At 43.3% G+C, this 27,788-nt stretch overlaps 1 protein-coding gene across 2 annotated transcripts in view; it reads right to left on the bottom strand.

The window, feature by feature from the left end:
- Nucleotides 1-246: 246 nt before the first annotated feature.
- The window catches only part of TNN (tenascin N), a gene marked incomplete at both ends in the record, with an annotated part of 55,799 nt that continues 28,257 nt past the window's right edge, over nt 247-27,788 (bottom strand). For both annotated transcript variants that reach the window (XM_080920824.1, XM_080920825.1), the window contains 10 exons: nt 247-387; nt 2,552-2,715; nt 10,019-10,186; nt 11,010-11,106; nt 17,368-17,519; nt 17,948-18,080; nt 19,500-19,630; nt 22,420-22,683; nt 25,605-25,868; nt 27,157-27,420. In XM_080920824.1, coding sequence (XP_080776950.1) covers nt 247-387; nt 2,552-2,715; nt 10,019-10,186; nt 11,010-11,106; nt 17,368-17,519; nt 17,948-18,080; nt 19,500-19,630; nt 22,420-22,683; nt 25,605-25,868; nt 27,157-27,420 — 1,778 coding nt within the window. The remainder of the gene's footprint in view (nt 388-2,551; nt 2,716-10,018; nt 10,187-11,009; nt 11,107-17,367; nt 17,520-17,947; nt 18,081-19,499; nt 19,631-22,419; nt 22,684-25,604; nt 25,869-27,156; nt 27,421-27,788) is intronic.

Raw genomic sequence — 27,788 nt, 5'->3', positions numbered from 1 at the left:
ATATGTACTGTTCAGTTACAATATTGTTGGTCTTTGGGGCCCTCAGTAGAGACGGGCAAACATGCAGATGACATGGAAGGGACATCTAAAGGTCCAAGTATGATGACATCATTAGCAATGTGTACCCAGCAATCTAAGAAGTTAGAGGTTATGAGGATCCCTCAAACTTCAGCTCTCAGTCACCACCACCCACCCTGCCCACCCCAAGCTTCTCTTGTCTCCTGTGAAGACAGCTCAGACAGGTCTTCAGAACATTCTTGCCTTTCCTCCTATGGACCGCTTCTTTCTGCCAGAGAAACGGTCTCTGCTGTAACCAAAGGGGCGGATTTTCAGCTCCACATAAGGAATGGAGAACTCATGTCCTTTCCAGGGCTCCCAGTTCACCCCCTGTAAAACAAACAAACAAACATCAAGAGGAAGCATTTGGGAGAAGAAGAGTAAGATGGTTTATGGTTGGGTGGAATCCTAGAGAGCAAGACATCTTTCTTCTCCCTCTCTCCCTCCCTCCCTCCCTCTCTCCCTCCCTCCCTCTCTCCCTCCCTCCCTCCCTCCCTCCCTCCCTCCCTCCCTCTCTCTCTCTCTCTCTCTCTGATGGATGAGGAAAACGACCTGGAATTTGATAAGCTCAGTGAACAGAAGAAGCGGTGGGAAGATGGAATGTGAGCCCAAGATATAGGGGAGGTACAAGGTTGACAAGAGGGTCAACTTAGGCAGAGAGCAGCAAATCAGTCATTGCTGCATGCTGTTCTTTTCCAAAAAAGTAAAAGGTAAAAATAAACATATTAATTAGCCAATTGTGTAAAATCATTTTCAATTTAGACTGTTTAGATATTAGCGCTGGGGTAACAAATGGCCTGCTGAAAACTAAATTTCATTTTATGTCTTTTGACTGGTGAGCACAATAATATTTAATTCACTTAATAACCTTGCAACCTGGCCAATAAAGAGCCCAAGTGACCAATTTTATGTATTTTAATTTGTGAGGTAAATAATAAACAAGAAGCTAAATGGCTCGCAGACTGAGAAAAGCACATTAACCAGATGAATGTCTTTTATTAGCAAATGCAGGGATGGTTTAGGGAATGCTGGCTGCTCATTTCAAATATTTGATCTCTGATTACAGGTTTCCCTGGACTACCCACATGCTGCCACCATGATTTATTGGGCAAGCCCTCCTCATTGCCCTAGGGGTAAATTTTTTCTATCCTTTGGGGGAAAATTCATATAAGAATTGGGAGTTCTGGCTGTGTGGTAAAAACCAAAGTAATAAGAATGAGCCTGGATTTGAGAAGTGATAATATTTGCAGGAATATTGGTATGTGTGAGTTCTGGGGAGAGGTGGTTTCCTGAAGGCCAAGATCAGGACCTAGGATTGGAAATTAGAGTCTCATGGCAGGTTTATGGAGGACAGGAGTTTGACTGTGAATAGGGGAAAAGTGTAATTTTCAAGAAGCCAAGAGGGGTCACAGGTGTCCTATAGCTGGCGAGAAGTCACCATGGAGGTCCCAGAAAGTACAGACAGAAGAGTTTGCAAGAGAGGAGCCCTCACATACACTGAGCCTTGAACATTGTCCTGACAGAGGGACAGAATAAGGTGCAGCAGACTCTTGGTGGCTTGGGTTAAAGTGGAGCTGAGGCTAAGTCTGAGCCAAAGTAAAACCTGTTTACCTAGTGATCAAGGCACCAAAAAAAAAAAAAAAAAAAAAAAAAAAAAAACAGCTCTGTTATAATGGAGAGGAGACCAGAAAGACAACCAAGTGTCTGGCTTTGGATTTAATATTTGTGTTCTCCTCGAATTCTGCATATTGAAATTTTATTGGCTCAGTTTGGTAGTATTCAGGGGCAGCTCTCTGAGGTGTCATTTTTAGATGCCCACCCCCAATAGAAGAGGAGGTCAGATGCCCTCTCTCTGTGTCGTGTGAACAGTTAGCTAGAAGGAGCCTGTCTCCATACCAGGTAGCAAGACTCCATCAAGAATGAATCTGCTGGCACTGTGGTCTTGAATTAGGAAACGCTAGGCTTTAAGTTATGCAAGTCTGTTTTAAACCACCGAACTTGCTCATTACCACAATTCAATCTATAACAGGTTCTGATTATGAATTAGAAAGATACATTGATAGCTAGGTATGGTGGTGCATACCTGTAACCCCAATCCTTAGGAGGCTAAGGTAGGAAGATTCAGAGTCCAAGGCCAGCCTAGGCTATCTAGCAAGGGTCTGTATAAACAACAACAACAATTTAGCCAGATGTGGTGACTGATGCCTATAATAATCCCAGAATTTAAAAAGCAAAGGCAAGAGGATCGTGGGTTTAATGGCCATCTTCAGCTACAAGGCAAGTGTGTGGTCAGCCTGGGCTACACGAGGCCCACCCTGGCTCAGAAATATTACAAAAGAAACTTAAAAATGAAGTGAGACAGCATGTGACTCACATCATGGGTCTTTATAGATGTGTGGCAGTGTGCCGCACACTATGAAGTATTCATTATCTGGAAACACTATGAAGCCTGAGGCAAAGCTTGTGACAGAAAAGCTGTTCACCTGCCACTTACCTCACTGTGCTTGGTCTCCCCATATTTGCCATTCGGGTTGGCCAGGTGACAATTCTTATACCACCAGCCACCATGATGTGTCAGCGCACAGTTGCTGAGGGCAATATCATTGTCTCTGTCGAAAGTTGTGAACTTCCATCCATTGTGGTAGGTAAGAGCATCCCCTGTAGGAGAATGAAAGGAGTCAAGAGCTATGAGAGGAGAGGCCCCAGCGAGAAATATCTAGGACCAAAACACCAAGGATCCAACTGTGAATCACGGGTAGCCACAACTAACTCAAAATGGAACCACAGTGTAGACGAACAGTTGTTCTTGCTGGCCTGACACTCCAACACCACACCTGTTTCTCCATCAACCTTGGCAGCATTTTCACTTGGAAGTTCTACCAGCACAACAAAAGTCTAGCCACCATTTATTCAATATAAACATTCTGTCTTTTTGCATTTACTATGGTGACCATTCTCCCTGCCACCCCAACCCAAAACCCATGCTCTTTGTTTGATACCATACCCTTGATCTAGCCCTACTTTCTCAAGTCATCCTTCCCGCCTCTACACAGCTGCCACTGAGGCCTCTTTTCATCTCTGAGGGCCTATGCAACCTTCCCTCTCACTCCTTCTCCTGGACCCTGTGGGAGTATCCATTTCACTTTCTTAAGCATCCTACTTTCCACCATGGAAAAGATGATTCATCCTGCTTGGTGTGCAGGTTTGTCACTGGGCTGCCTTCTATGTGCAACATCCGACCCCATTGTCTTTACTAGTGTGGTGAACAGGTCCATCTGCTCTCTGCCCTCCACTGTTCAAACCCTCACCTCCCTATAGCCCAGCTCAACTCTACTAGTTGATCTTCTCCCTCCATCTCATCACACACAGGCGAGCATACACACACACACACACACACACACACACACACACACACACACACACACACACACACACCTGAACTTCTAGAGTTCTTCTGGGGACACATGTACAATTTAATGCTTCGTTACATCTTGTCTGAAATCTGCTTTAATTACTTCACTCATATGGCACCTCTTTCCCCTACCACATTCGTCATCCATTTAGAAGTTTACTTGCTTTTTCAGCTCATAAAAGGCAATAAGAGCCCATATCAATCACAGGCTTAATCAAGTTCCCCTCCTGTAACAATGACACTCACATTTACATCTAATTGCTGTGACTTTCACAGGCCTACAAGGTGGGCTGGGCTTCTCTGGATCCCATACAGAAATAAAATCCTAGGAATTCACTGATAGCAACCTGAGGTCCCAGACTACACAAATGAGACTGCCAAGACTCAGTGTTGGTTCTCAGAGTCTAGCATGGCAATTCCTGCTGAAACATAGATTCCCTGGGGCTTCCTCACTCCCACAAACGGCTTCATTCCTACTAGTAAGTACAGTCTATCTCTAATGGCCTTCAACAATAGTTCTGGAGGCAATCCCCAAAACCTAAGTCACCAACAGTACCTGAGAACCTACTAAAAGTGCACATTCTAGGTTTAACTCAGGCATGCAAAACTGGAAACACACATAGGGTGGGAGCATGCCATGTGTCTTCAACAGCCCTTCATGTGGTCCTGACACAGCTGTAACTTCATCTGAACACTTATTCAGAGAATGTACACTCCCCTGTGATGGGTAAGCCCTATGTTAGGCTCTGGCAATAGAGATTATTGTTCTTGAAATCTCTGTTGGGGTAAGTTAAAGAAGGTATGGAAAGAGTTTATAGGAGTTGGGGACATGGGCACAAAGGTAATGTACACTTAGGAAGTTCAAGGCCCCCAGTTCGGTCTCCAGCATCCCCTGCCCCTCTGGAAAGTTAATAACCCCTTGTGCAAAGGGAAGTGTGGTGGTTTGAATGTTTGGCCCATAGGAGTGGTGCTGTTAGGATGTGTGGCCTTATTGGAGGAAGTGAGGGTGAGCTTTGAAGCTACACCTAACATGGAAGAGCCATCTTCTCTTAGCTGCCTTTAGAGCAAGATGTAGAACTCTCAGCTCCTCCAGTGGCATGCCTGCCTGGATGTTGCCATACTTCCCAAGATAATAATGGACTGAACCTCAGAACCTATAAGACAGTCCTAATTAAATGCTGTCCTTTATAAGAGTTGCCTTGGTCATGGTGTCTCTTCATAGCAATGGAAACACCAAGACAGGAAGATAGTAATTTGTCCCTCCAAATCTGTAAACTCAACGGTGATCCCTTCATGCCTCATGCAGCAGAGGCAGGATCCTTTGGGCTCAAAAACCAATATGGCTACACCTCCATGAATTTCTTCCAGTCAAAGAAAAAGACAGGCTGTCGCTTTATTTGTTTATATTCTTTCCTCCCTCCAGATTTCCCGTAGTTAATTACAGCTTGAAATAACACACAATGGCTCCCCTAGTAATGTTCGTTTAATAAACACAGCTTTCCTAGATTGAATATGAGGTTCCCAGAGCTTATTTTCCAAGACCCAGACAAATGCTTTCTCGAAGATATCTTCAGTTTTCTAACCTTGGACCCTGGACTAGAAAAAAAAAGTGAGCTTTGGTGTGTTTGGAACATTTTTATTATTAATTATTATTATTATTTCTGCATATGGATTTTCTACTTTCCAGAAACTGAAGCCAAATTATTGTTCAGAGTATAGAAAATGACTATGCTCATGAATCAGAAAATAACTGGCCCTAGCTGAGGTATTATTCTGAATCAATGATTTTATTTTCCCGAAGTAAAACAAAGTTAATCTGAGTGCGATGAACATTCCTTAACCCCAGAACTCTGGAAGCTAAGGCATGAGAGTTGCAAGTTTGAGGCCAGTCTAGACTACATGGATGTTCAAAAGTAATGAATTAAAAAATGAGTTAAACCAATGATGCTTAGACTTCCTTGTATTAGTGTTAGGAGAAACTGCTAATGAAACTTATTCTAAATGTCTTGTTTTTGGCTTTGCCAGAAACTGTTCTTAGTTGTGGGTAGAAGGGTTATAGAAGACTCATAAAAGGTCTAAGCCCACTCAAGGTATAGCACTGGTTTTTATTGCTGTGATAAAACTCCATGGCCAAAAAAGCAAGTGGAAAAGGAAAGGATTTATTTGGTTTACCCTTCCAGATCATAGGTCATCAGTGGGCAAAGTCAGGACAGGAACTTAAGAAAAGCTAGAACCTAAAGGTAGCAGCTGATGCAGAGGCCATAGAGGGCACTGCTTACTGGCTTGCTTCCTCTGGCTTGCTCAGCCTGACATTTTATAGATCCCAGGACCACCAGTCCATGGGTGGCAGCACCCACAATGGGTTGAACCTTCCTGAATTGATCACTAATTGAGAAAATGCCTTGCAGCTGGTTCTCAGAGAGGCATTTCCTCAACCAAGGCTTCTTTCTCTGTGATGATGCTAGCTTGTGTCAAGTTGACACACAAAACCAGCCAGTACAGCCACTGAGCTGGTAACTGCCCATCTCAGCAAAATGTCACTCTGAATACTACTATTCTCCAGTGCTTTGTAGTTCAGAAAGAATGATAATGATTCTGCAGCCTCCACCTAAGACCTGAGATCAGGCGAAGCCATGAACATCGTAGCCCCGTGAGCCACATTCAGACAAAGGGCTGTGAGGCTAGACCTTGACTATCTGTTCCCTGAGATTGAAGGTAGCAAGGAAAGAATAGTGGTGAACATCTAGCTTTTCTTTTTCTCTGTGAATCTATTCATTCTTTTTTTTTTCTCAAATGCCAGCCTTTAAAACTCCATTTCAAAATATAGGGAACACTGGCTTTGGGTTAAGACAACTCTGTATAGACTTTATCATTCCTGGACTATTAAATGTTGTTAGAGATCTTCAGTTACATTGCCAAGTGCCCCAGGAGAATGGCCCATCCCTTGAACATCCAGAATGGCTGATCCTCATGCAAGAGGGGCATGAAATAAGCTGTAAATAGTTGGGTAGCCCAGTGGAAACTCTGGCAGAGTCTGTTTGTGTTGCCATCTCTACATAAACGAACTACATCTCAATGGTAGAACTTATAGGAAAGCCTGTAAGATTCAGCATCAGAAACTAAGTTAACATTCTGTCATCTTGCTGAAGTCTCCTTTGGAAAAAGATGGAGGGGGTGAAAATGTAAGAGGAGGAGGAAAGGAGAGAAGGAGGAGGAGAAGCAGAAGAAGAGAGGAGGAGGAAGAGAAGAAGAAAAAGAAGCAAACAAAAGCAGTATTATTTCAACGAAAATGAGAAGCTATCAGTCCAACTGAACAATCTGCGGTAGGGACAAGCTCGAAGCCTCACCTTTCCACTAATGCTGTGCATTTCTGCTGTAATGAAAGCATTAATGAAGCTAGACACGGGGATAGGTGTCGTGCATAGAGATAGGAAGACCTTCACCTTCCATTTGAACATCCATCTTCTACCCTGTACCTCATCATAGCCAGAAGCTTCCTAGATTTTAAAACCCTCATCAGAACCAAAGCATAACAAGGAAAGCTAAAATGCCACTGACCCTGCCGTTGTAATGCAGGACATAAAGGTAGGCGTGATGGTACACACAGGGAGACTGGATGGCTGTCTAAATGCTGTGTGATTTGAGAGTCTCCCAAGGCTTCCTATTTAAAAAAAGACATCCTCCACTGGCTGGCCCTATTGGCCTGAACAACCTTAGAATGGGAATTACCCCCTAGTCACAGTTAAAATGCAAATAAGGTACCTGGGAGGAGAATAAGAATATGTTGACTCCCTTTCGCATTAGCATCAGCTCATTTGCTGAGTTATGTTAACTAGGCTAAGAAAAGGCAATGTTTAATGGTCCGAGAAAGGAAAGGGAAAGATGGGTCTGAATGAAGTCTCAACCAAGGAGCCAAGAAGGATGCCAGGTTTGGGGGAAACGGGAGGTATGGGAGCTGAAGAGAAACACCTGACTTCAAACGTGTCCAGGAAGATCTCAGGTATGAGGCATGTAAAACCTGAGACTCTAACCTGAGAGGGAAAGCCTAAGTCTCACTGAAAGCATGAAAGATAGCCAGATAGATTGCAGCTAGACTAAGACCAGAATAGAAGGAGGCCCAGATGGGAAATTGAAGACTGGCCTGCAGATCCTTTATTATTCTAAATGGTTAGAGAATGAAGCCATCAGAAATGCAATCTGACCTTATTTAAAGATGAGGTAAGAGCTTGGTCCTCTGAGACAGTGAATCTGTGTTGTTTTAGTATTAAAGTATTATGATCACCATGTATGACAGTAAATACCTTAACCCCAGCACTCAAGAGGCCATGGCAGGAAGATCACAAGTTGCATGCTAGCCTGGGCTACATGATCATTGCCTGTCTTAAAAATAATTACCATTATGACCATTTAAATCACTCTGTAACTATCCTGATAATCACATAAACAAAGGTCCATCCATTTTTCCCAGTTGTATCCAAGCTGCCTCTTCCTCCATGAATTAAAACAAAACAAAAACAAAAACCAGAAAAATCCTCACTGAGCAGCCTCATTGGCCTGAGCAACTTTAGAACAGGAGTTATCTCCTAGGCAGAGTTAAAGTGTGGATAATGTACCTGGGGAGAGTCAATTAATTTAGAATACGTTCGCTTCCACTCCCTTCCCCAGTAGCCTGACTTTCAGAGCTGACTCCCATGGCTTGTGTTCCACTTAGAATGCAAACCGAGCAGCCCATCTCCAGCCCACAGAGATACAGTAGGTCTAAGGAAGGAAGGGGCGAATCCAAAGCAAAATGGGCTTTGTAGCTGCAGTGCAATTATTCTCCCCAGAAACAATTCTTTGCACACTCTTTCCCATGCAAGACCTGCTTAGAATCCTTGGACAGTTCCAACTTGGCCCAGTGCAACCACCTTGTGACAGGCATCCCCCTGCTCCCACAGTACCTTATCAAACAAACTCAGGATTTATTCCTCTTAGGGTATTAAGTATCCATGAACTTAGACAGAAAAATCCTGATGGAAATTTTATTGTTTTAAAACTTATTAACTCTGTACCAGGCTTTGTGCTAGATATTATGAAATGAGCAAAATTATATTATGGTTTTAAGAAAAGAAATTATAGAATTCAAAAAAATTTTTCTGTTATAGAAAGTATTTAATCTCAATCAGAGGTTTCTACCTTGCCTTTGATCATTCGGTTCCCAAATAAAAGACACACAACCTTTATATTTATAATAAGCCTTATGCACTAGAGCTGGACAGATATCAACCCTCTGTGTTATTAGTTTCTACTTCCCTATCAATAGCTCCATATTAAATCATTATGTTCCATCTAGGCCACTCTTAACTGCAATCACCAGCCCTCATGACCATATCTTCATAACTTGCCTACCCTATAGCATCTCTCCACCCTCCTCTCTCTCTCCCTCTCTCTCTCTCTCTCTCTCTCTCTCTCTCTCTCTCTCTCTCTCTCTCTCTCTCTCTCTCTCACCTTCATAGTCCCTACCTCTGACACCAAGCCCCGAAACTAAAATCCTGCCCATCTTCTTCCCAGCTATAGGCTCTAGGCATCTTCATTTACCAATAAGCGATGACTTGGGGACAAGGTTACATTTGTCACTTGGGTCTACATGCAGATTCTCTCATCCCTGGGGACTACCAGGCCTTAAGGGCTATTGTTTAGCATTTATAATACATAGCAAAGGATCAAACCTCAACATTTTCCATTCATAGTTGACCATTTCAGATCATAACCCTAGACCTCAGAGATCCTTGAGAATACAATTTTAAGATGCTCTACAAATCTTTCGGAATACACAGCAATCTGTTTGCCTTGGGTTGGTCCTCTATTCCTCCTGGGAACGCTTAGATGTGGTAATTCCCTTCCTTTCCTTGCATCTGTGTTTGACCCTCTGTCTGAGCCAATTTCACCCCCCATGTCCTCTAGGAAGCTTCCCCTAACCACTCAGGTCCTTGTCCCTTAGCTGTTTATTCACCACAGCACTTCGTCTGCAAAAGTTATTCTCCTCTTTGTGCTTTAGAGAAGAAAGACTATGTCCTATACAGTTAGCTAATCTTGCCCGCAACACATTTAGACATGGTTACACCAAACTCAGAATCAAAGCAGACAGAGAAGGCATAAATATTATCTTTAAAATGCCATTGCTAAAGCAATAACTACAATCAAACCATCCCCTCTTAAAATACTTGTCAGTATAATTCCAACATTTCAGCCATGATGCTTAATTGTGTTCCTTTCACTGTACAACTGAACACGTCACCCGCTGGCCAAAATCTAGTGAGTGGCTAACAGAGGCTGAGTCCCTGTTTAAACTACTCATCTTTGTATTGTCCCCGATATGTAAGTTAATGAGATCTAAAGTTCTTACTGCTTGACTAATCGTTTTTCTGTCTTAATTCATATCAAAATACCACAAAGTGTTGCAGAAGACACCCAACCTCTTCATCCCATGGCCCACATCCATGGCACATATCAAAGCAATCCTTAGATGATAGTGACAAGGAGACACCCAGAGTGAGACATCCCTCTTACCTGCTGTGCCTCTGTATTTCCCAACCGACAGCTTGTACCGCTCTTTGCTGGATGCCACTTGGAAGAAGTCATATACGGCATAGGCAGATTCGTTGAAAGTCTGTAAGTCTGCCCTCACTTCATACCGAGTGGTAGTGCCGGTGGTGAGATTGTGTAGTTTATCAAGTCCTAAAAACATGGAATGGAATCAAATAACCAATCAACTCATGTGTGCATGAGCTCTCACTGTCTGCATCTGAGACATTCAGAGATAAAAGTCATCTTAGTATTTAATCTTCTCTGCTAATAAAGGGCTTCCCCAACTCTTTCTCTGGGATGCTAATATTCTCACTCTTATTTCTTTGGCATGGCAATGCTAATGGCTTCGTGAAATGTCATCAGATAGGAGAGAATTTATAGTATTGGGATAATCTGCCCACTGGCTCCACCCCAATAGAACAAGTAACTACTCATCCTCAGATATCAAAGGGGACTCTTGTACCTAGCTAAACACAAACATCATATACTCTAGTAGACACTGAATACCCAGATTCAATTTAAAAAATGTGTATTTCCCAGTAGATGTTTTATTGGCTATTTAACTCTCTGTGAACATCTGCTCAAAAAGAGAGCAGAGGGAAAATGGGCAAAACTAAGGTCCTTAATGTCTGGCTGTACCTGCAGACTTACAGAAACAGCTAGCACGTCCTCTTAATGAGAGCCTGCGATCCAAATCAATCACCTGTCTTTCTACTGTGGTTATATGAAAGCCAGGCTCTGAAAAGATTCTGTAGAACTTAGGTATGCAGTAAAAGCCATCTCAGGCAGGCCTATCTCTTCACCCATCACTGCTGTGCAAGAACCTTCCCAACAGCATGGCCACACCACACAGTGTCCCTGTCCTTTGGACCTCTTCTTGAAAATGGGGAGCTTCCTTAAATGACCTGACCAGCTCATCAAGAAGAATACTATCCTCCCACAACCCCACCTTCCTGAGTCTCAGAGATCATACCAAGCCAGAACTCCTTCATGGGATCCCCAAAACCTTCTACATAACTCCGCCAACGCTTGAAGAAATCCAGCTGCCCAGTATTCCGTCTCTGGAAGACCTGAGAAAGGAAATGAATGCTTTGCTCTGGCACTGAACAGATATTACTGAGGGGAGAGAAGGGGTAGTTGTATTTTCCAGTTGGCCCTGGGAGACAAGAAAGCACTATGGACCTGCACATACACTGACCCTGCAGCAGTACATCTTAATTTAGACATGAATATTTATTCATATCTCAGTATAGTGAGTATACCATTACATTAATAAAAAGTTTAGATGAATTGTATATTTCAGGTATAAAAATGTATAGCACCTAACAGAGAACACTTCTACCCTTAAGAAGTTTTAATCTTAGATCACAGAAAAACTTGGGAGAGCAGGAGAAGATTCCAGATCTTTGCTGTCTATCCCATATCACCATCAACCATTCAACTCAACTGAAGCATGATCTATTTATATGCTGACTTCTATCATCCACTTAAGTCATTTGAAAGCAGGAATTATTTTTATTCTCGAGAATCCTAACATAGCAAGTATTTAGTATTTATGGAACATCAGAAGTTTACCCAACAAATATTTATTGAGCATCTCCCATATAGCACAAACTGTGCAAGGTGATGAGCAAAATAAATAAAACAGAAATGGTTCCTGTCCAAATGGAGTGAACATTTCAGTAAATATGATAGACATGAATTAAGTAGTCAAGCTAGAAATTCAATTAAATCAATGGTAAGCGCTATATGGGAAAGATACAGTGGGGCTTCACCTAAGCAAGTGCCACCAAGGAAGTACCAGAAGCCTGAAGGGTAAATGGGAGCAACAGGAAGAGAAAGGAAGGCTGGGCTGTCCCGAAGTTCTGGGTGCTCATCACAGAGAACTAGAAGAGGCTGGAAAACAGACTAATGTCAGCCATGGTGGGATTCAGTTTGGTTGAAGATCTTGGTCCATTGTAAAAAGCAAGGGTAAACTTGGAATACTCTAAGCAGGAACTGGAGTTTTACCCAGATTCCTCTGGCTTCAGTGTAGAGAACAGCCTAGCCAGGGGCAAGAGTGGAAGACATGGTAACCAGTTTGAAGAGCGTTGCACTGTGCTGTTCACAGGGAATGGTAAATTAGACAAGAAGCTACCCTGAGGATAGACAGATGTCAGCAGAAGGTAAACTTGATAGACGTGGTGACAAAGATCAACACTGAGAGTTCAGGCACACATGAGTTGATTGGTTATTGGAATGCCAGACCACGTTTTTAGGACTTGAGAAACTACACAACCCCACCACAGGCAGTCCTGTTCTGTAGGAGTTTTGAATAAGTATTTATTCAGCTGTTCTTGCAGAAGGAAGATTTTGAGAGAGACAGCTTTTGAGTGTGTATTATAAGCTCACTTGGGGATACTGTGTGAGCTGGGTTTGTTTGTTTTCCTTTCTTTTTAGCTGTGCTGTGAATCAAATGTAGAGTCTTGCACATGCTCAGAAAGTGCTCCACTACTGAGTTACATCCCTGGTCCAGCATTATTTTTTTCTGAGGTTTCCTGGTGAAGAAGAATCTCATGTAACCAACTGAAGGGGTTAAGGTGCTGACAAGAGACCTAGGCTTGGTCTCTAAGGTGGAATCGTACCTAGGGAAAATGGTAGGAGTTCACCAAGACTGATTTCACTCTCCTTGTCCCAAGAACACAGGACATTGCTCAGCTTCCTCTGGAGCTAAGTGAAAGGAATGTGACTACTCCTAACCCGAAGGCTGTAAGCGTGAGGAGCAGGTAGGCAGGGCTCTCCGTGCTGCCTTCCACTGACATGCACTGTGGTAAAAGCCATGTGTTGCAGTGACCCAGGCACAAAATGAAAGCAGCCTGAACTGCTGAGATGGCACTCAGAAGTGACCACAAGTGTATTATTAGAGCAAGGGAATGGGGGGGGTTGTCAAGGGAATGGGGAGGGGGTTGTCATTGTCACTGCAATGGAACCATGCTGTCCTAATGAGCATAGAGATCCACTGAGACTCAATGTGAAGGCACGGGGAGAATACTGCCATATACAAAGAAAGTCAGAACTGAGGAGAGAGGAGCACAGAATCAATCCTTGAAGACCTCCAATATGTTCCTGGGCATGGATGATTTCATTAAGAAGAGAAGAAGCAGCTAGGAACATAGAAAACTTAATGTAATCACAGAAACCACAGAGAACTAGTGGTCAGTCATACCCAGTACTGATGAGGGAGGAAGGGATGTAGAATCACAACTTCCTGGGATTTAGTGACATGGGAAGTCCCAGTTCCTTCATCAAGGGCCATGTTAGAGAGAGGTAAGAAGTCAGGCTAGAATGGGCTGAGGAGTACATGGAAATGAGAAATAGAGATTTGGTTCTATTTCAGAAAGATGAGCTGCTTTGTACACAAAAAGATCTCTACACAGAAAGAGAAGGCCACGCGCCCTTAGAGTAAATCAGACTCCTTTATATGAGATAAACTCAAAAACTTTCCCAAACCCAAACACACCTGCACACAGTACTGAAAACAGCAATGTGTGCTATTCCACTTGAACTTGAGACCACTCAGTGATGATTAGCAACCACTTACCAACCTCTAGGATTGTATCTCTGTCTGTGCTTTCCTTGTATTGATCTAAAGGAAGAAGACCCAAAGGAAACTCTGTTACCCGTCACCTTGAATTTGGTAAAGTAAACCTAATGGTTGTGTGATCTTTACTTTTTTCTCTGGAAGTGGGAATTGCTGAAGTCGCTCTCGTGGCATTAACTTCCTTCAGCACCATTGCAGCTTTGTGGCTGAGGAGGTGCTGAATAAAGACACCCACGGGAATAGAATGTTCCAGGCTCCAAGTCAGCCATAGACACTTCTTGGCATGGGAGATAGTGAGTCAGTCATTTTGGTTTCTGATCTCAGCCAGGTCACCATAAAGCAGAGAGGAGTGGGAAAGAGAAGTCTGCCACACCGTTTCTGGGAAGGCTAGATGGAATGGTACGTGTCCCCCAAAAATGCCCCATAAATGGGCATTAGCTGATGAGAATTTAGGGAAAATCACAGCAAGCTATTCCGAGCAGTAGTAACACTGCTAATTAACACACTTTGTATGCTCCTTTTCTCCGTTGTCCATTTGTTAATGCTTCCCCCACTTGGTTTGTTTTTTGCTTTTTCCTTCATTCTTCATTTATTTACATACTTACATAACAACCATTTACTGGACAGCTAATGAATGCTGGCTCTGAGGAAAAGATAACAATGCCATTTCACTGATGGAAAGGTCCAAGGAAACTACACATCCACACACAGCCATTTGGTGGCTCAAACAAGGATAATAAATACACAGTCCAATATTTTGGTCAGAAAGTTGGAGAGACCCAGCTCTCCCGGGGTCCTCAGTAGTATTTCTGAAGACTTAGAAGATTTGTTTCCTTGTGAGGAGCCTGTGTCAACCCTGCTCTCAGAGTCTTCCTGTTTCACAGTGAAGCCCTAGGCTCGACATGGTACTGATATTCCTAGTTTCTACCCACTGTGGTAAATAGCTTTTTCACCATAAGGCTGGGATGAACTTTGAGCCTGCCTTTCTAATGAAATACTCAATACCAATTTCTATATCTCTGGTGAGTTTGGGGCTTAGGGTTTTGTTGCTCTATTTTGTTTTGTAAAATGTCCCAGTAAGTCCAGGCTGGTCTCAAACTCATACATAGCCAAGGATGATCTTGAACTTCTAATCCCTTTGCCTCTGCCTCCCATGTGCTAGCATTACAATCATGTACCATCACATCCAGTTTTCTGTGGTACCAGACAACAATCCCAGGACTTTGAGCATGCTAGACAAGCACTTTACCAACAGAGACACAACTAAAGTCCGAGCTTCACGTCTCTGAACTGTCAGGCCAAGGTATAACTAGGCCCCTATGACCTCAGAGCTTAAATAAAGTCTTCATTTACTAAGGTCTGCAAGTCATACAGTAGCAAAGACCAGTACATACAGATAACAGGAAGTTGTTATTATGTCTTAATAATTGTTGATTTACATTGTATTATGTCATATTTTTAGTATATTGACATACAGATAATTTATATATTTTATTTTAATCAGATGGTTTTGATTGTGGCTTTTAATCTATCTTGATATTTAAATGCTCTACAATGAACTACTCAAAAAATGGTAAAAGGAAATAAGTCTTAAGAGGTGGTAAAATATCTGTGTTGGGTTCTACAATCCAACACTGTCCTAGAGAAGTTATTCACTATTGTGAATGACTATTTCAGGAGGGAATCAAACTTGCATTGAACAGCCTGTGGAAAGAGCTTCTGGTGCAGCCAAGATGGAAAGATTTGAAACTTTTACATGTGCCCCGATATTCTTTCCAGCCTCCTCCTGGCTGTCTGGGTTACCTCGGTCTGTCTGTTCATCAAATTAGATGCCTGCTGCCTGAACCAGAGTACAACCTTCATAAAAGACTTTTAAACGCTCAAGAGAAGCCTGGGTTATCTTTAAGAGACAGAAGACCCTTGAACCAAATAAAACCCCGAACACTAAGTGAAATATGTTGTGGAATTTTTTAGGACACCACATATCTCTGGAGCCCCTGGCTCAGAGGAGACCTTTGTCTAGTCTGCAGATATTACCTACTAGAGGCTGGAGCAAACAACACAAGAAGATGTGGGATTGGGACTGCTACTGGTTACAGTGCTGAGTGTATTCAGTAGTTATGCGATTGTGCTTAAGGCAGGTTCATTTGTATGGTTATACAGAAAGTAAGTCTCTTGAAGTCAGAGAATCGTCCGATTTGTTCATTCCTGGATTGTTAGTCTATGTCTGACATACAGTAGGCACTCAATAAATATTTGTACAATATATCATGGATTGTACAGAGAGACAAACTACTTCCCTCTCTCCCTGTATCTCTTCCTCACTCTCTCCTGTCTCCCTGCCTCTGTGAGTCTCTATGTCTATCTCTGTGTGTGTGTGTGTCTCTCTCTCTACTTCTCCTTGTGTGTCTCTCTCTTTCACCCTCTCTCCCACCTATCTCCCTCTCAACTGCCCTAGATAAATGATTTCTTCCCTGTACAAGCTTCGCTTTCAAAAAGGGCCACACTAAACAGTCCAGCCACCCTGCCAGTAGTCAATTACAGACACAGAAGCTGGAAATTGGGCTGTGGGCCTGAGAGAACTGTTGCTCAAGTACAACGGTGCTGATGAGCAGCAGGCACAGACCTCTGGGGCTGCTTGGGTGGGAGACCTCCCATGTTACAATCTGTTGTGTTATTTTTATAGTTCAAGATTTTCTACCATCCAACCAATTGTTGGATGAAACATACGTTGCACTATTTTTTTTGTCACTGCGTGGACACTAAGTGTTTTTCATTGTTGCTCATCAGATGATATCATTTTACCTGTAACTGCTCAAAAAATTATCTAGCTTCCCAGAGCCCTGAGCAAACGTGTAAATGAACATAGCTAGACACTATGAGACCATGCTTTCTCTCTCCCATAATTGGTTCCAATGAACACGGGTGAAAGTGACCCGTCATGAGAGAAAATAAGACCCTCAGTTGGTTCTGACTCAGGGAGGAGCCAAGTGAGAGAGAATGAACCACCTGCAGTCTTCAGAGATTCATCATAGAACCAAATCAGAAGCAATGAAAGACCTCTCAGAGTGTAAGGAGACAATGGCCCAAGAGAGTAAAGCTTCCTAGCAGAAGCGACACCTTAGGTAAAACCCAAGCTTCCCTGACTCTGGCTTTACTCTTTCGAGTCAAAGCCCTAAAATTTTATTTCTGCCCTACAGAGCCAAGGTATAGACCAAAGACCAGAGGACCTAGTTCAAAGGACTGATTCCCCCAAAAAGCCATGCATTTCGATCTTGGGTGACCTGATACGAGCCATCGGGAAGACTGAGGATCTGGCAGCTGTGACTCCTGGAATGTCACTGACAAGTACGACTGACTTAACCAAACATCTTTTCTCTGTAAGCTTCAGCGTCCTTCTTTGTAAAACAAGAATGATAGTCCTCTCATGCTAAAGCATCAGGTGTTTTTCAAAGTGCTCTGAAGAAGGTAGAATTTAAAAGTAACACACATATCTGGCATTATTAGATGATGCTGAACTCATAGTCATTAACCCTGTTTCAGCCAAATTTGTTCTGTGACCAGTAGTGTTAAACCCTCAATTCTCTCATTGCAACGGGATAAGATCGCTCTCCAAACAGTTACAAGCCATCAGAGTTCCTTCCCCCGTGGGCAGAGAAGAAACAGAACCTCCATGAAGCAGCTGTGACTGTCTCCCTGGGCTAAGAAACAAGAGCTCCACCAAGCTCCTCCAGGAACCATTGGGACTCACAATCCAGCCGCCTCCGTCGGTGTCCATGTCACAATACACCTGCATGGGCCTGCTGGCATCGCCGTTGAGGTAGATCGTGTAGAGGCCGCTGGCAGCATTGGTGTTCTGCTGAACCTGACTGCAGTCCGAGGGGTGTGGAAATCGGGCGTCCACTGAGACCAAGCAGAAAGATGGTGTTGTTAGAAGGAAAAGAAGAGACATTGCGGCTTTCCCCATAACGAGGTGATTCCCTTAGTTTGGAAAGTATCTCAAAGATTCCCACACTATTGTGTTTCTTCCAATCCTTAGCTCACATATCGGTCATGGAACATGTTTTTAGAGGAATGCAAGCCAGCCATCACTCTGCTTCCGTCAAACTCTGCAAATGAATCTTTAAGTTAGGTTTGTGTCCTTCGGTGTCCTTGGTTAACTCTCCTGGATGTAACACTCAGCTCTGCCCACCTCCCTCTAATCCCATCACTATGGGTGGGTTTTTTTTTGCAAACCAGAACCCCATTTTCATTTCTCCATAACTCCTCCCTGACCTCTCCAGTGGCCCCCCTCTATGTATTGTCACTTAAAGGGCTAGATTCCACGTTACCTGTAGAAAGGGTGGTGGACACACTCCGGCTCCGCTGGTTCCCTTTAAAAGCAACCAGGGAAACAGGATAGGTGACACCCTGCTCCAGGTCTTGCAACTCAAATCTCTGCTGGCCTCTTGGGAGCTCTACCTCCTACAAACAAGAGATAACAGGCAGTGAGCAATTCAGTTTCTCTTCCCAGCACCCTGGGCGTCAGCAGCATTTATAAGCATGATACTGGAAAGTCTCCAGGTGCTCAGTGGCAGCCTAGAATCCCAGTGTGTGTCAGTTACTTTCCTGGAGGGCCATGCCATGGATAGTCCGGCTGAGAACTGAGGCTCCGCATGGCCACCACAGAAGCACCAGCCAGGTTGCTTAGGGACTTGAGCCTGTAGCACCTGGAGAGGTGCAGACTATAGCAGCTGATGTCAGCAGCAGGCTGACAATGTTAAAGAACATGTTTTTAAAATGAAGGCAAACTGGCCATCATAACCTTAAGACACAGAAGTGGTTGGTATTTCACAAAACCCTGCATATGCCTTATTCACTCTATAAACATTGGACTAAACCCTGCTGACGCCCAGGGTCAGATGCATTCATTGTAATGAGTAAGTCAAAGTGTTCTCTTTTTTTTTTTTCTTATTTCTTATTTATCTGTTTGTTTATTTGTTACCAGAGAGAGAATGATTTTCTACTGGCCAAATTTGCTGGACTTCAGAGATTCATGAGGAAGGCCATCCCTTAAAATAAAGGTCATCTACTTATTCGGTGGATTTTTATTGGTGGCCTGGAGTGTGGCTACACACACCTCTGACCTGAGCTGCTTTCCAGACTGAAGCTAGAAGAGTTCAAGCTTGAAGCAATTTAGTGAGACCTTGTGACAAAGTAAAAATACTGAAAATGGCTAGGGACACAGTTCAGAGATAGAGCATTTGCCTAACATGCACAGGGCCCTGAGTTCAAGCCTCATTGTTGCCAAAAATAAAACAAAAGAAAACATTCACATGCTAAGCACTATCCTAAATGCCTTAGATACAAAAACCAAAACCTTCTCAGCCCTCCAGGAATTTAAATATATTAAGCTGGCCCAACAATTTACATAAAGGAGGAGGAGAGAAAATGGAGGAGAAGAAGGAGAGAGGGGCAGAGAGGACGTAGGGAAGAAAAGAGAAGCAGAAGGAGCCGCAGCAGAGGGAGGAGGTGCATCAGGAAGATGTGCAGAAGCAGAAGGTACAGGAGGAACTGGTGCTGAAGGATGGACAGGAGGAATCGCAGGAGGAACGGGAGGAAGGAGGAAATAGCAGAGCTGAAGCTGGAGCCGGTGATACAGAGCCTGCCTAGTATGCATAAGACTAGAACTTCCAAATAAGCAGCCGAAAGAAATGGAGAATACACACAGCCAGCAAATGTGTAGTAGTCAGCTAGGAGCAGGCACATAGTTCTTACAGTGAGAACACAGTATTCACGATAACTGTACTTAGCAGGTGGCAGATCAACAAGTCAAGCCAAGGAGGTGTTCTACAGGGAGGCTGTGAGGAGAGGCACCAGGAGAAGTACAGCAAGTCCACATACCTTCACAGTGCCATTTGGGAACTGGTAGGTCAAAATGTAGCCATCAATTTGAGCAGTGGGGGGCATCCAGGTCAAAACCCCACCAGAATGTGTTACGCCAAATGGACGAAGATTTTTGGGAGGATCAATTTCTGTAAATGAGAAGGCACATAATTATTGTTCCTAAGATATGCACAAGTTTAAATCGTCAGTTCTCTTTCCCTCCTGTGTGTTGTCCCATTTCTCATCTGGCCTTCAAGCAGCTGGCAATCCTGTTCTTGTTCAGAGTCTCCCTAGCCTTTACCTCTAAAAGCACAGGCCTGGGGAATTCAAGAGGATCTAGGAACATGGTATTGAGCAGTCTCTAGAAGGAGGAACTCTGGCCCTCCTTTCCCCGGTAGATTCCCAGAGTGGTATATGAACAGTCTGATTTGGCACACGGGGTCTCTATGCTGGTGGAACTTCCTGAGTGATTTGAAAAGATGAGAAGCACCGATTACAAAAGGCCCTGCACAGAGACCACAGGTCAAAGACACCTACCTGTCTGGAAAGGCAATGAAAACCTGACAGGCTTTTCATGGTTAGCAATGAGAGACCCCAAAGACTTACATACCGAGATTAGAAACCATGATGTGCAAGGGGACTGGGATAAACTTAAGTTAATATAAAAATACAAAATTTTATTTCTTAAGCATCTAAGTGTATGGCCTTCAATACATACTCAATACAGAAATAAGAGACAGTTTCTATACATTTAACAAGAAAGTGGGTATGGTCACTCGTAGCTGCCACACCAGCACTCAAGAGGCTAAGCCAGGAGGATTTCACAGAGCAGAATGCCAGAGACCTTCCTGTGAGACTCTTTCTCAGAAACAGAAGGAGAGGGTCTGGTGACAAAGAAGGGTAGAGACAAAGCCAGAGAGAATTCACAGGTGTGCGAGCAGACATCAGAGGGCATGAATGGGTGTGTGAGCTTACATTTGAAGGCATGCACAAATATGAGCATGTACCAGAGGGTGTGCATGGGTGTGTGAGTACATTCCAGAGGCAGTCTATGGGTGTGTGAACACACAATGGAGGGCATCTATGGGTGTAAGACATACACCAGAGGGTGTGCATGGGTGTGTAAGCAGACAGCAGAGGGTGTACGTGGATATGTGAGCATGTTCCGTAGACCAGAAAAACAAAAGCTCAGCAAAAATACTAATTCTACCAAAGCTGGTCAGAATGTTCATAATTTTAAGCAAATGAAATATGAATGGAAATTTCCATTTAGAAGGAAAAAAATCATAAAAGGCGATTCTAATTTAGAACTTCCCAAAAAGACATCTCCAGGCTATTTCCTACCCAGTAGCATTTCAGCTGAGAACTGAATTGTAGTATTTTAATAGAAATCAGACAGCTGTTGTTTTGAATTAGGTTGTTTTGACAAATTTCGAGTCTCTGTAATATCAGCCTGGTTTGATTTTGTAAAGCATAACATCTGGCACGGATCACTCGCTATCCATCACATAGAGAGCAAATTTCCTTCAGAATCAAATCAGCACACAGCTAGTAACATATTCTGAGGTAGTTTTTGCCTCCTCTTTGATTAACCACTGTCCCCTAGCTGTGGATTTGGGATGTCTGACTTGGTTAATTTCTTGTTTCTATGAGGCAGGAAGATGAGAACTTCGTTGTTGTCCTTAATATTTGGAAAAGTGGGACTTAGCAAGAAGGCCCTGCCTGCAGGTCATGGCCATCGAGGCTGACAACCTGAGTTCTATCCCAGAATCTAAGTGAAGGAAGGAGAGAACCAACTCCTGTGAGTTGGCTTCTGACTTCCACATGTGTGCCGTGGCATGTTCTTGCTTATGTGCAAACATACATAAGATGGAGGATGGAAATGAAAGGGAGGTGGGCGGGGGGGGGGAGGCGGGGGGGGGAAGAAAGAATGATAGAAATGTGATTTAATTGCTTTAAATTGGGGAAAGTAAACCAACGAGAAGATAAAGGAACAGGAGATGGGTTGGAAAGAGGAAGAATAATGGGGGAGATGAGAAAGAAGACAATGGCCATGCATTGCCTCCAAGGAGTTACACGAGATTCTAGAGAGTCTGGGACTAGGAAGAAAGCCATCTGGGGTTTGGTTTTTAAATTTTTTTACACATATTTCTAATGTAATTTTTTCTTCCTAGTATATTTTAGTGGGGGGAGGTGATCCTAGCTAATTTTAACTAATAAAAACCATCAAGAAATTTAGGACACTTCTACTGACCATAGAGGAGATGAATGGGCCTTGTTCAGAATGCCTGAAGGGACCACAGACTTTGGGTCCTATGGAGGTCTGGTCAGTTCCTGTTTTTTTTTTTCTCCCAACAGGAGCTGAGACCCAGCCAGTTTCTAAGACAAAGCAGGGACAGAGATCCTGACATACGGCCTCAGCCAATAAGCTTGGGAAGAACAACTTACACAACCATATACCATGTGCCTTCGGTCCTACCTGACTTGTCAAAGCACGACCTCAGAGAGAGAACTATGAGGCTGAGGAAAAGTCTCGGTGGGTAAAGTGCTTCACATACATGCATGAGAATCTAAGTTCAGGTTCTTAATACCCATATAAAAAGCCAGGGACAGTAAGACACATCTGTAATACCAGGGCAGAAGAGACAGAGGCAGACAAGATCCATTGAGCTTTACTGAACATACAGCCTAGCCAAATCAAAGAGAGATCATCTCAGAAAATAATATGGATAGCAACTGAGAAAGACACCTCAACCTCTGACCTCCATGCCTATGAACACATGCTTACATACAAATGAACATGTAAACACATACAACACACACAAACAAGGTCAATGAAGAACTGCTTTGGAAAACATCTTCAGACAAAGCAACTATCCCTCCTTCATCCCTTTTCATATAGAGGAAGGCTCACTCTTGGAAAGAGTGAAGTACATACCTGTTAGGGCCTTGGTATCAGCCTTCTTGCTCTCCCGGGCCCCCTTCTGTGCCCACACATGAATGGTATACTCCATGCCCGGCTTCAGGCCTGTCAGGATGGTGCTACTTTGATCCTTTGACACTGGAATCTCCTTAGTCTCTCCATCCGCAGAGGTGTAACGAACCATGTACCTGTCAATGGTGGCTCGCACTGGGTCCCAGGAGATGGTGGCCATATTCTCTGTCACTCGGTTGGTCACCAAGTTCTTGGGGCTGTCAATTTCTTTTTTTAAGATTTAGAAAAGGCTTACTTTAGAACCATGGAAAACCATCTTATCACTCCCTCCACAAGGGTTTTCCTCCATTTAAGAGAACTAATAATGGTATAATTATTACTGGTATGATTTTATCACTAACAGTGATATAAATACAGAAACAAAGCAGATCGAGTAGCCCATTCCTAAAATCCCAACAGTTCTGAGGCCAGAGGAGCACAGATCCAAGGACAGCAAGGGCTACATGGCAGGATCCTATTTCAAAAATTCAAAGAAAGAAAGAAGGGAGGGAAGGAATAAAGAAAGGAAGCAAAGGAGGAAGGAAGGAAGGAGGGAGGGAAGGAGGGAGGGAGGGAGGAAGGGAGGGAGGGAGGGAGGGAGGGAGGGAGGGAGGGAGGAAGGAAGAGGGTATGAGAGTCCTCCAGTTTTTATATACCATGAAAACAAGACACTGGATGTCACAACCAACAGAGTCATGTCTTCCCTACATTGTCCCTCTGGAAATGTTCCGTTTTTATCAGCATCCCAGTAAAAGTCAGAACTAGCCAAACCACTGAAACCATCATTAGAGCAATCACCTGTATTCTCCACTGCATCTACTGTGCTCACTGAATACCCTCCAGCCCCTCAGCCTATAAAAGAAGAGAAATGAAGGCTCTTGTCCCTATTTCTTGTTTTCAAAGACCTCTCCGCTCTGAATTTTGAACTCTTTCACCATCTCCCGGGCCTTTTTCTTCTCCTCTCTCTATCTCTAGATCATTAGTATTTTCTCCTTCACTATCAGGGTCGGAAGATTAATATCAAGGATCCCCCTGTTTTTTACATGCCATGCCATTTCTCTGCACCTCTCAACCAATAAATCAGAGAAGAATCTGAATTTCAACACCACTCACCTCACACTCAAGCTCCGCTCCATCACGATCCTGCACCACACGTTTTCTATATGAACAACTGTCTAATGGACACGGACATCCGTGGTTTATTCAGCCTTTTTGTTTTGTTGTTTGTTTGTTTTGATTTACTCAGCATTTGAGTGACATTGTACAGAACAGATCTATTTTATCCTTGGAAAACGCTCAGCTCTTGGCTTCCATAGTTCCACACTCTTCCAGTGTTCTGGCACCTCTGCCTTACTTCTTCTGCCCTTTGGTTGTAACCTTCATACATCGGAACTTTAACATTTGGATTGTTGGTTCTCTCGTATTCTCTCCCTCTCCCTCTGTCTCTCTTTTTCTCTCCCCTCTCTTCTCCCTCCTCCCCTTTCTTTCTTTCTACCTCCTCTTTTTCTCTCACTCTTTTCCCTCCTTCCTTCCCTCCCTCTCTCTCTTCTTCCATCCCTACCCATTTTTCACTAATATGACTCTATCATACCTGTGCTTTGAAATATTTACTAGATACCCTAAGAACAAAAGAAAAATTCTAAGCCCCTGGTTTGCATGTACTATTTCAGATCCTCTACAATGCCTGGCTCATCCCCAGTATGTATTTGTGGAACTAATAAAATCAACCCATTTATTTAACAAAAGAATCTCACAGACATTTCAAGTTTAAATGTTTAAGTCTTCATTGCCTCCCTGAAGAGATAAACACCTCTCAGCCTCCTTTCTCAAAAATTAGTACTGCAATCTTCCATATTGCTCTGGAATTCTGAGAACTGATGTATGCAATATTTCAGTCATGCCCTGCCCTCTCCAAGGCCTCTTTTCACAGGCTGGAATGCAGATGTATGTTCACTGACTAAATAAATACAATTTTCTAAGGGTGACAAATAGACAACAGACAAGGAGCCTGGGTCTCCTGCACAGGAGCTACCATGTCAGCCCTGAGTACTCACACAGTTATTATATACAAACTGCATTGTTACTAGTCATTTCTTTGGTGCATCTGACAATTCGCACCTTATGGCCGCTCACCTCATCTAATCACTGTACCTTCCAGCCCACTCTTATCTCAACCTACACCATCTTCATGTCCTTCAGAGAGTAACCTATTTTACAGTTACATGTTTTTCTTTTCATCTACTGCCTGTCTTTCCCACTGAATGTCAGGAGAGCACAGATCATCCCTAGATTCATCATGCCCTTTAAAGATGCCGATGAAAGGTTAGCTTCATACTGGAGACAGGGTTCTCCTGTTTCCCAGGGTGATGGTTTTAACTTCACACCATACGGTTTCTATTAAGTCAAGTCTACATGGAACAGCTTGCCTCAACACAGTTCTTTAACCCAGTAATTTTAGAACTTTTATATTAATTTCACATTAGTTCCTAAAATCTTCAGTAGCTGGGGAACATTAACAATTAAGGGCATATGCTACGGAAAAAGTTTCAAGGCAGTAGGGGGACTACTCAGCAGAGAATCTGTTGCTGTGTTTTGTTCTCTTTGAAAGTGAATGGAAGGTTTGGTTCAGTCCCCCCCCCCCCTCTTTCTACATCAAACCCTCAGTATGGTTTTAAGAAGTAAAACTTTTGTGAGGTGTTTAGGTCGTGAGGACTCTGCTCTCATGGAGGAACTGATGCCTCCACAGGAGTGGACAAAGCAACTCAGATCTTGGTTTAAGTTCAAGACCCTGCCTTCTCTTTGTCTTACGTGTTCATTTGTCCATGTGTGTTATGATGCAAGACAACCCAGACACTGGGATTCTTCTCTGCAACTATAAACTCAAAAAAAAAAAAAAAAAAATGCGGTTCACAATTATACCTTATCTTTAACAAGTGTTATGTACGTTGGAAGAAATGGGTTAAGTCCCTCCTGAAACAGTCCAGTCTCCAAGGCCACAGACCCCAAAACATCAGTACCATCACACAGAAGTAATAGATAAACCTCTATTGTCAGCCCAGCTTGTTCTGTTTTACATCAATGTAAGAAAAAGAAAAGAATGTTTGTTCTTCTGTGACAGGTTTGACATCCCAATGAACAACCTCTATTACCTGTGGGGGCCTTGGTCTTGGCCTTTTTGCTCTCACGGGCCCCCTTCTGAGCCCACACGTGGACCGTGTACTCCACTCCTGGCCTCAGGCCTGTGAGAACGGTGCTGCTCTTCTCCTTCCTCACTGGGATCTCTCTGGTCTCTCCATCGGCAGATGTGTAGCGCACCATGTACCTGTCAATGTCAGCCTGCACAGGGTCCCAGGAGATGGTGGCTGTATTTTCGGTCACCTGATTGGTCACCAGGTTTTTGGGACTGTCAATGTCTACAAAGAAAAGTCTTAGTCAGTGTGTGCTATTGAGTCATCAAGATGGTTCAGTCAGTAAAGATGCTTACACAGTGTGGCAGCTGGACTGCAATTCCCGAAACTGTCAGAAAGAACTAGCTCTAGAAAATTATCTTCTGATCTCCACACTTGTACCATGTCTTGTGTGTGCCTAGGCACACACACACACACACACACACACACACACACAAATGATGCTGGTGATGACATTGATGACAACAGAGATCAGTATGCACCATTACCACACCCAGGGTGCAGAAATTGCTAGCTACGGTGACTGTGTGAGTTTTCAGTTTCTGTCATTTTCTATCCCAGGCACTCATTTAGTGGGGTATGTTCATTTACTGTTTGTTTATTTATCTTTTGTTTCTTCTACATGCTTGCACATCACCTCCCAGGAATGCTTCCCTATCCATTTGGACCCTAACCAACCAGAACTGGAAAATCTAGAGTATGACTTCTACTAAAAGATAAAAAAACAAACCTAACTTCTAACTCATTTTAGGAAGGACTATCAAGCCTTTGCTCTATATGCGAGGCATGTGACAGGCAACATACAGAGATTGGAGTTGGAGACCTTGGTTTTGCAAACAAGTTTGTGTCCATTAGCATTACAGTAAAGATTTCTTGTAGGACTTATCATTTACATGACTAATTAGTTTTATAATTACAATATGATTTGGATGTAGAGAAGCAAACCTTTACTTGTGACAACAGATGTAAAATCTAAAGTCTTAAAGTAATTTTGATTTTTTTTTTAATTTTCTGGTCTTATTCATGAAAATAATATCTCTGGCAAGAGATCCAAGCACTTGGAAGAGGGATAGACACACAGTCAACTGAGCACTTTGGAGACTGTTTGGAGAGAACATAGCCCAGTGGTTCTCAACCTGCGGGTTTAATTCTTTCACAGGGGTCACCTAAGACCACTGGAAAACAGATATTTATATTATAATTCATAACTGTAGCAAAATGACAGCTATGAAGTAGCAGCAAAAATAATTTTATGCTTGGGGGTCACCACAACATGATTAACTGTGTTAAAGGATTGTGGCATTAGGAAGGTCGAGAAGCACTGGCCTAACACATAAGGAAACCAGATAAAAGGAGTTAGGGATGGTGTGTGACATGGATCATGTGGAAAATAGAGCTGCTCTTCCAAAATCCATCAGTACCCATCTGTATCACAGGGAGAAGCTGAAACTTGACTGACTTCCCCTAAGCTTAGTATGCAGCCGTCATACTGCTAAACCACGCTGCTCATTACCTGTGTGACCTTCGGTGTTGGCTTTCTTGCTCTCCCGAGCCCCTTTCTGGGCCCACACTTCAACCTTGTACTCCACACCTGGCCTCAGGCCTGTCAGGACAGTGCTCCTCTGTTCTTTCCCAATCAGGAATTCTTTGGATTCTCCATCAGCAGAGGTGTAGCGTACCACATACCTGTCGATGTCAGCCTGTACTGGGTTCCAGGAGACACTGAGAGTGGTCTCTGTCACCTGGTCTATCACCAGGTTTTTGGGACTATCGATATCTGAAAGGAAAAGCACTGGTCAGTAAACACTAACTAGATAGACACAAAGACTGAGGTCATTGTGCTGGGGCTGAGTTTCCTGTTCTTATAGTTTTCCACCCCATATATACACTGTCAGTATGTGGTTTCAGAGACAGAGACCACAATTGGACTTTAGGATCCTCAGAGAGTAAGAATAGAACAACAGGATGGCCACCACGTCTAGATTTAGAAGGGCTATATTCTACTTAAACCCCAGAAGAACAGCTGAAGGATAGAAAATACTTAGGTTATAATCAGTAGATCAAGAATCTTACCTCAGGTCTCCTATTTACCAGCTATGAACTTGGAAAGCTCAGCTGCTATGAGTTCGCCTCAGTTTCCTTTTG

The sequence above is a fragment of the Micromys minutus genome (genome assembly GCF_963924665.1).
Source record: "Micromys minutus genome assembly, chromosome: 1".
NCBI classification, from domain to species: Eukaryota; Metazoa; Chordata; class Mammalia; order Rodentia; family Muridae; genus Micromys; species Micromys minutus.
Note: the sequence above shows the minus strand (reverse complement) of the source record. Positions and strands in the feature narration are given on the sequence as shown.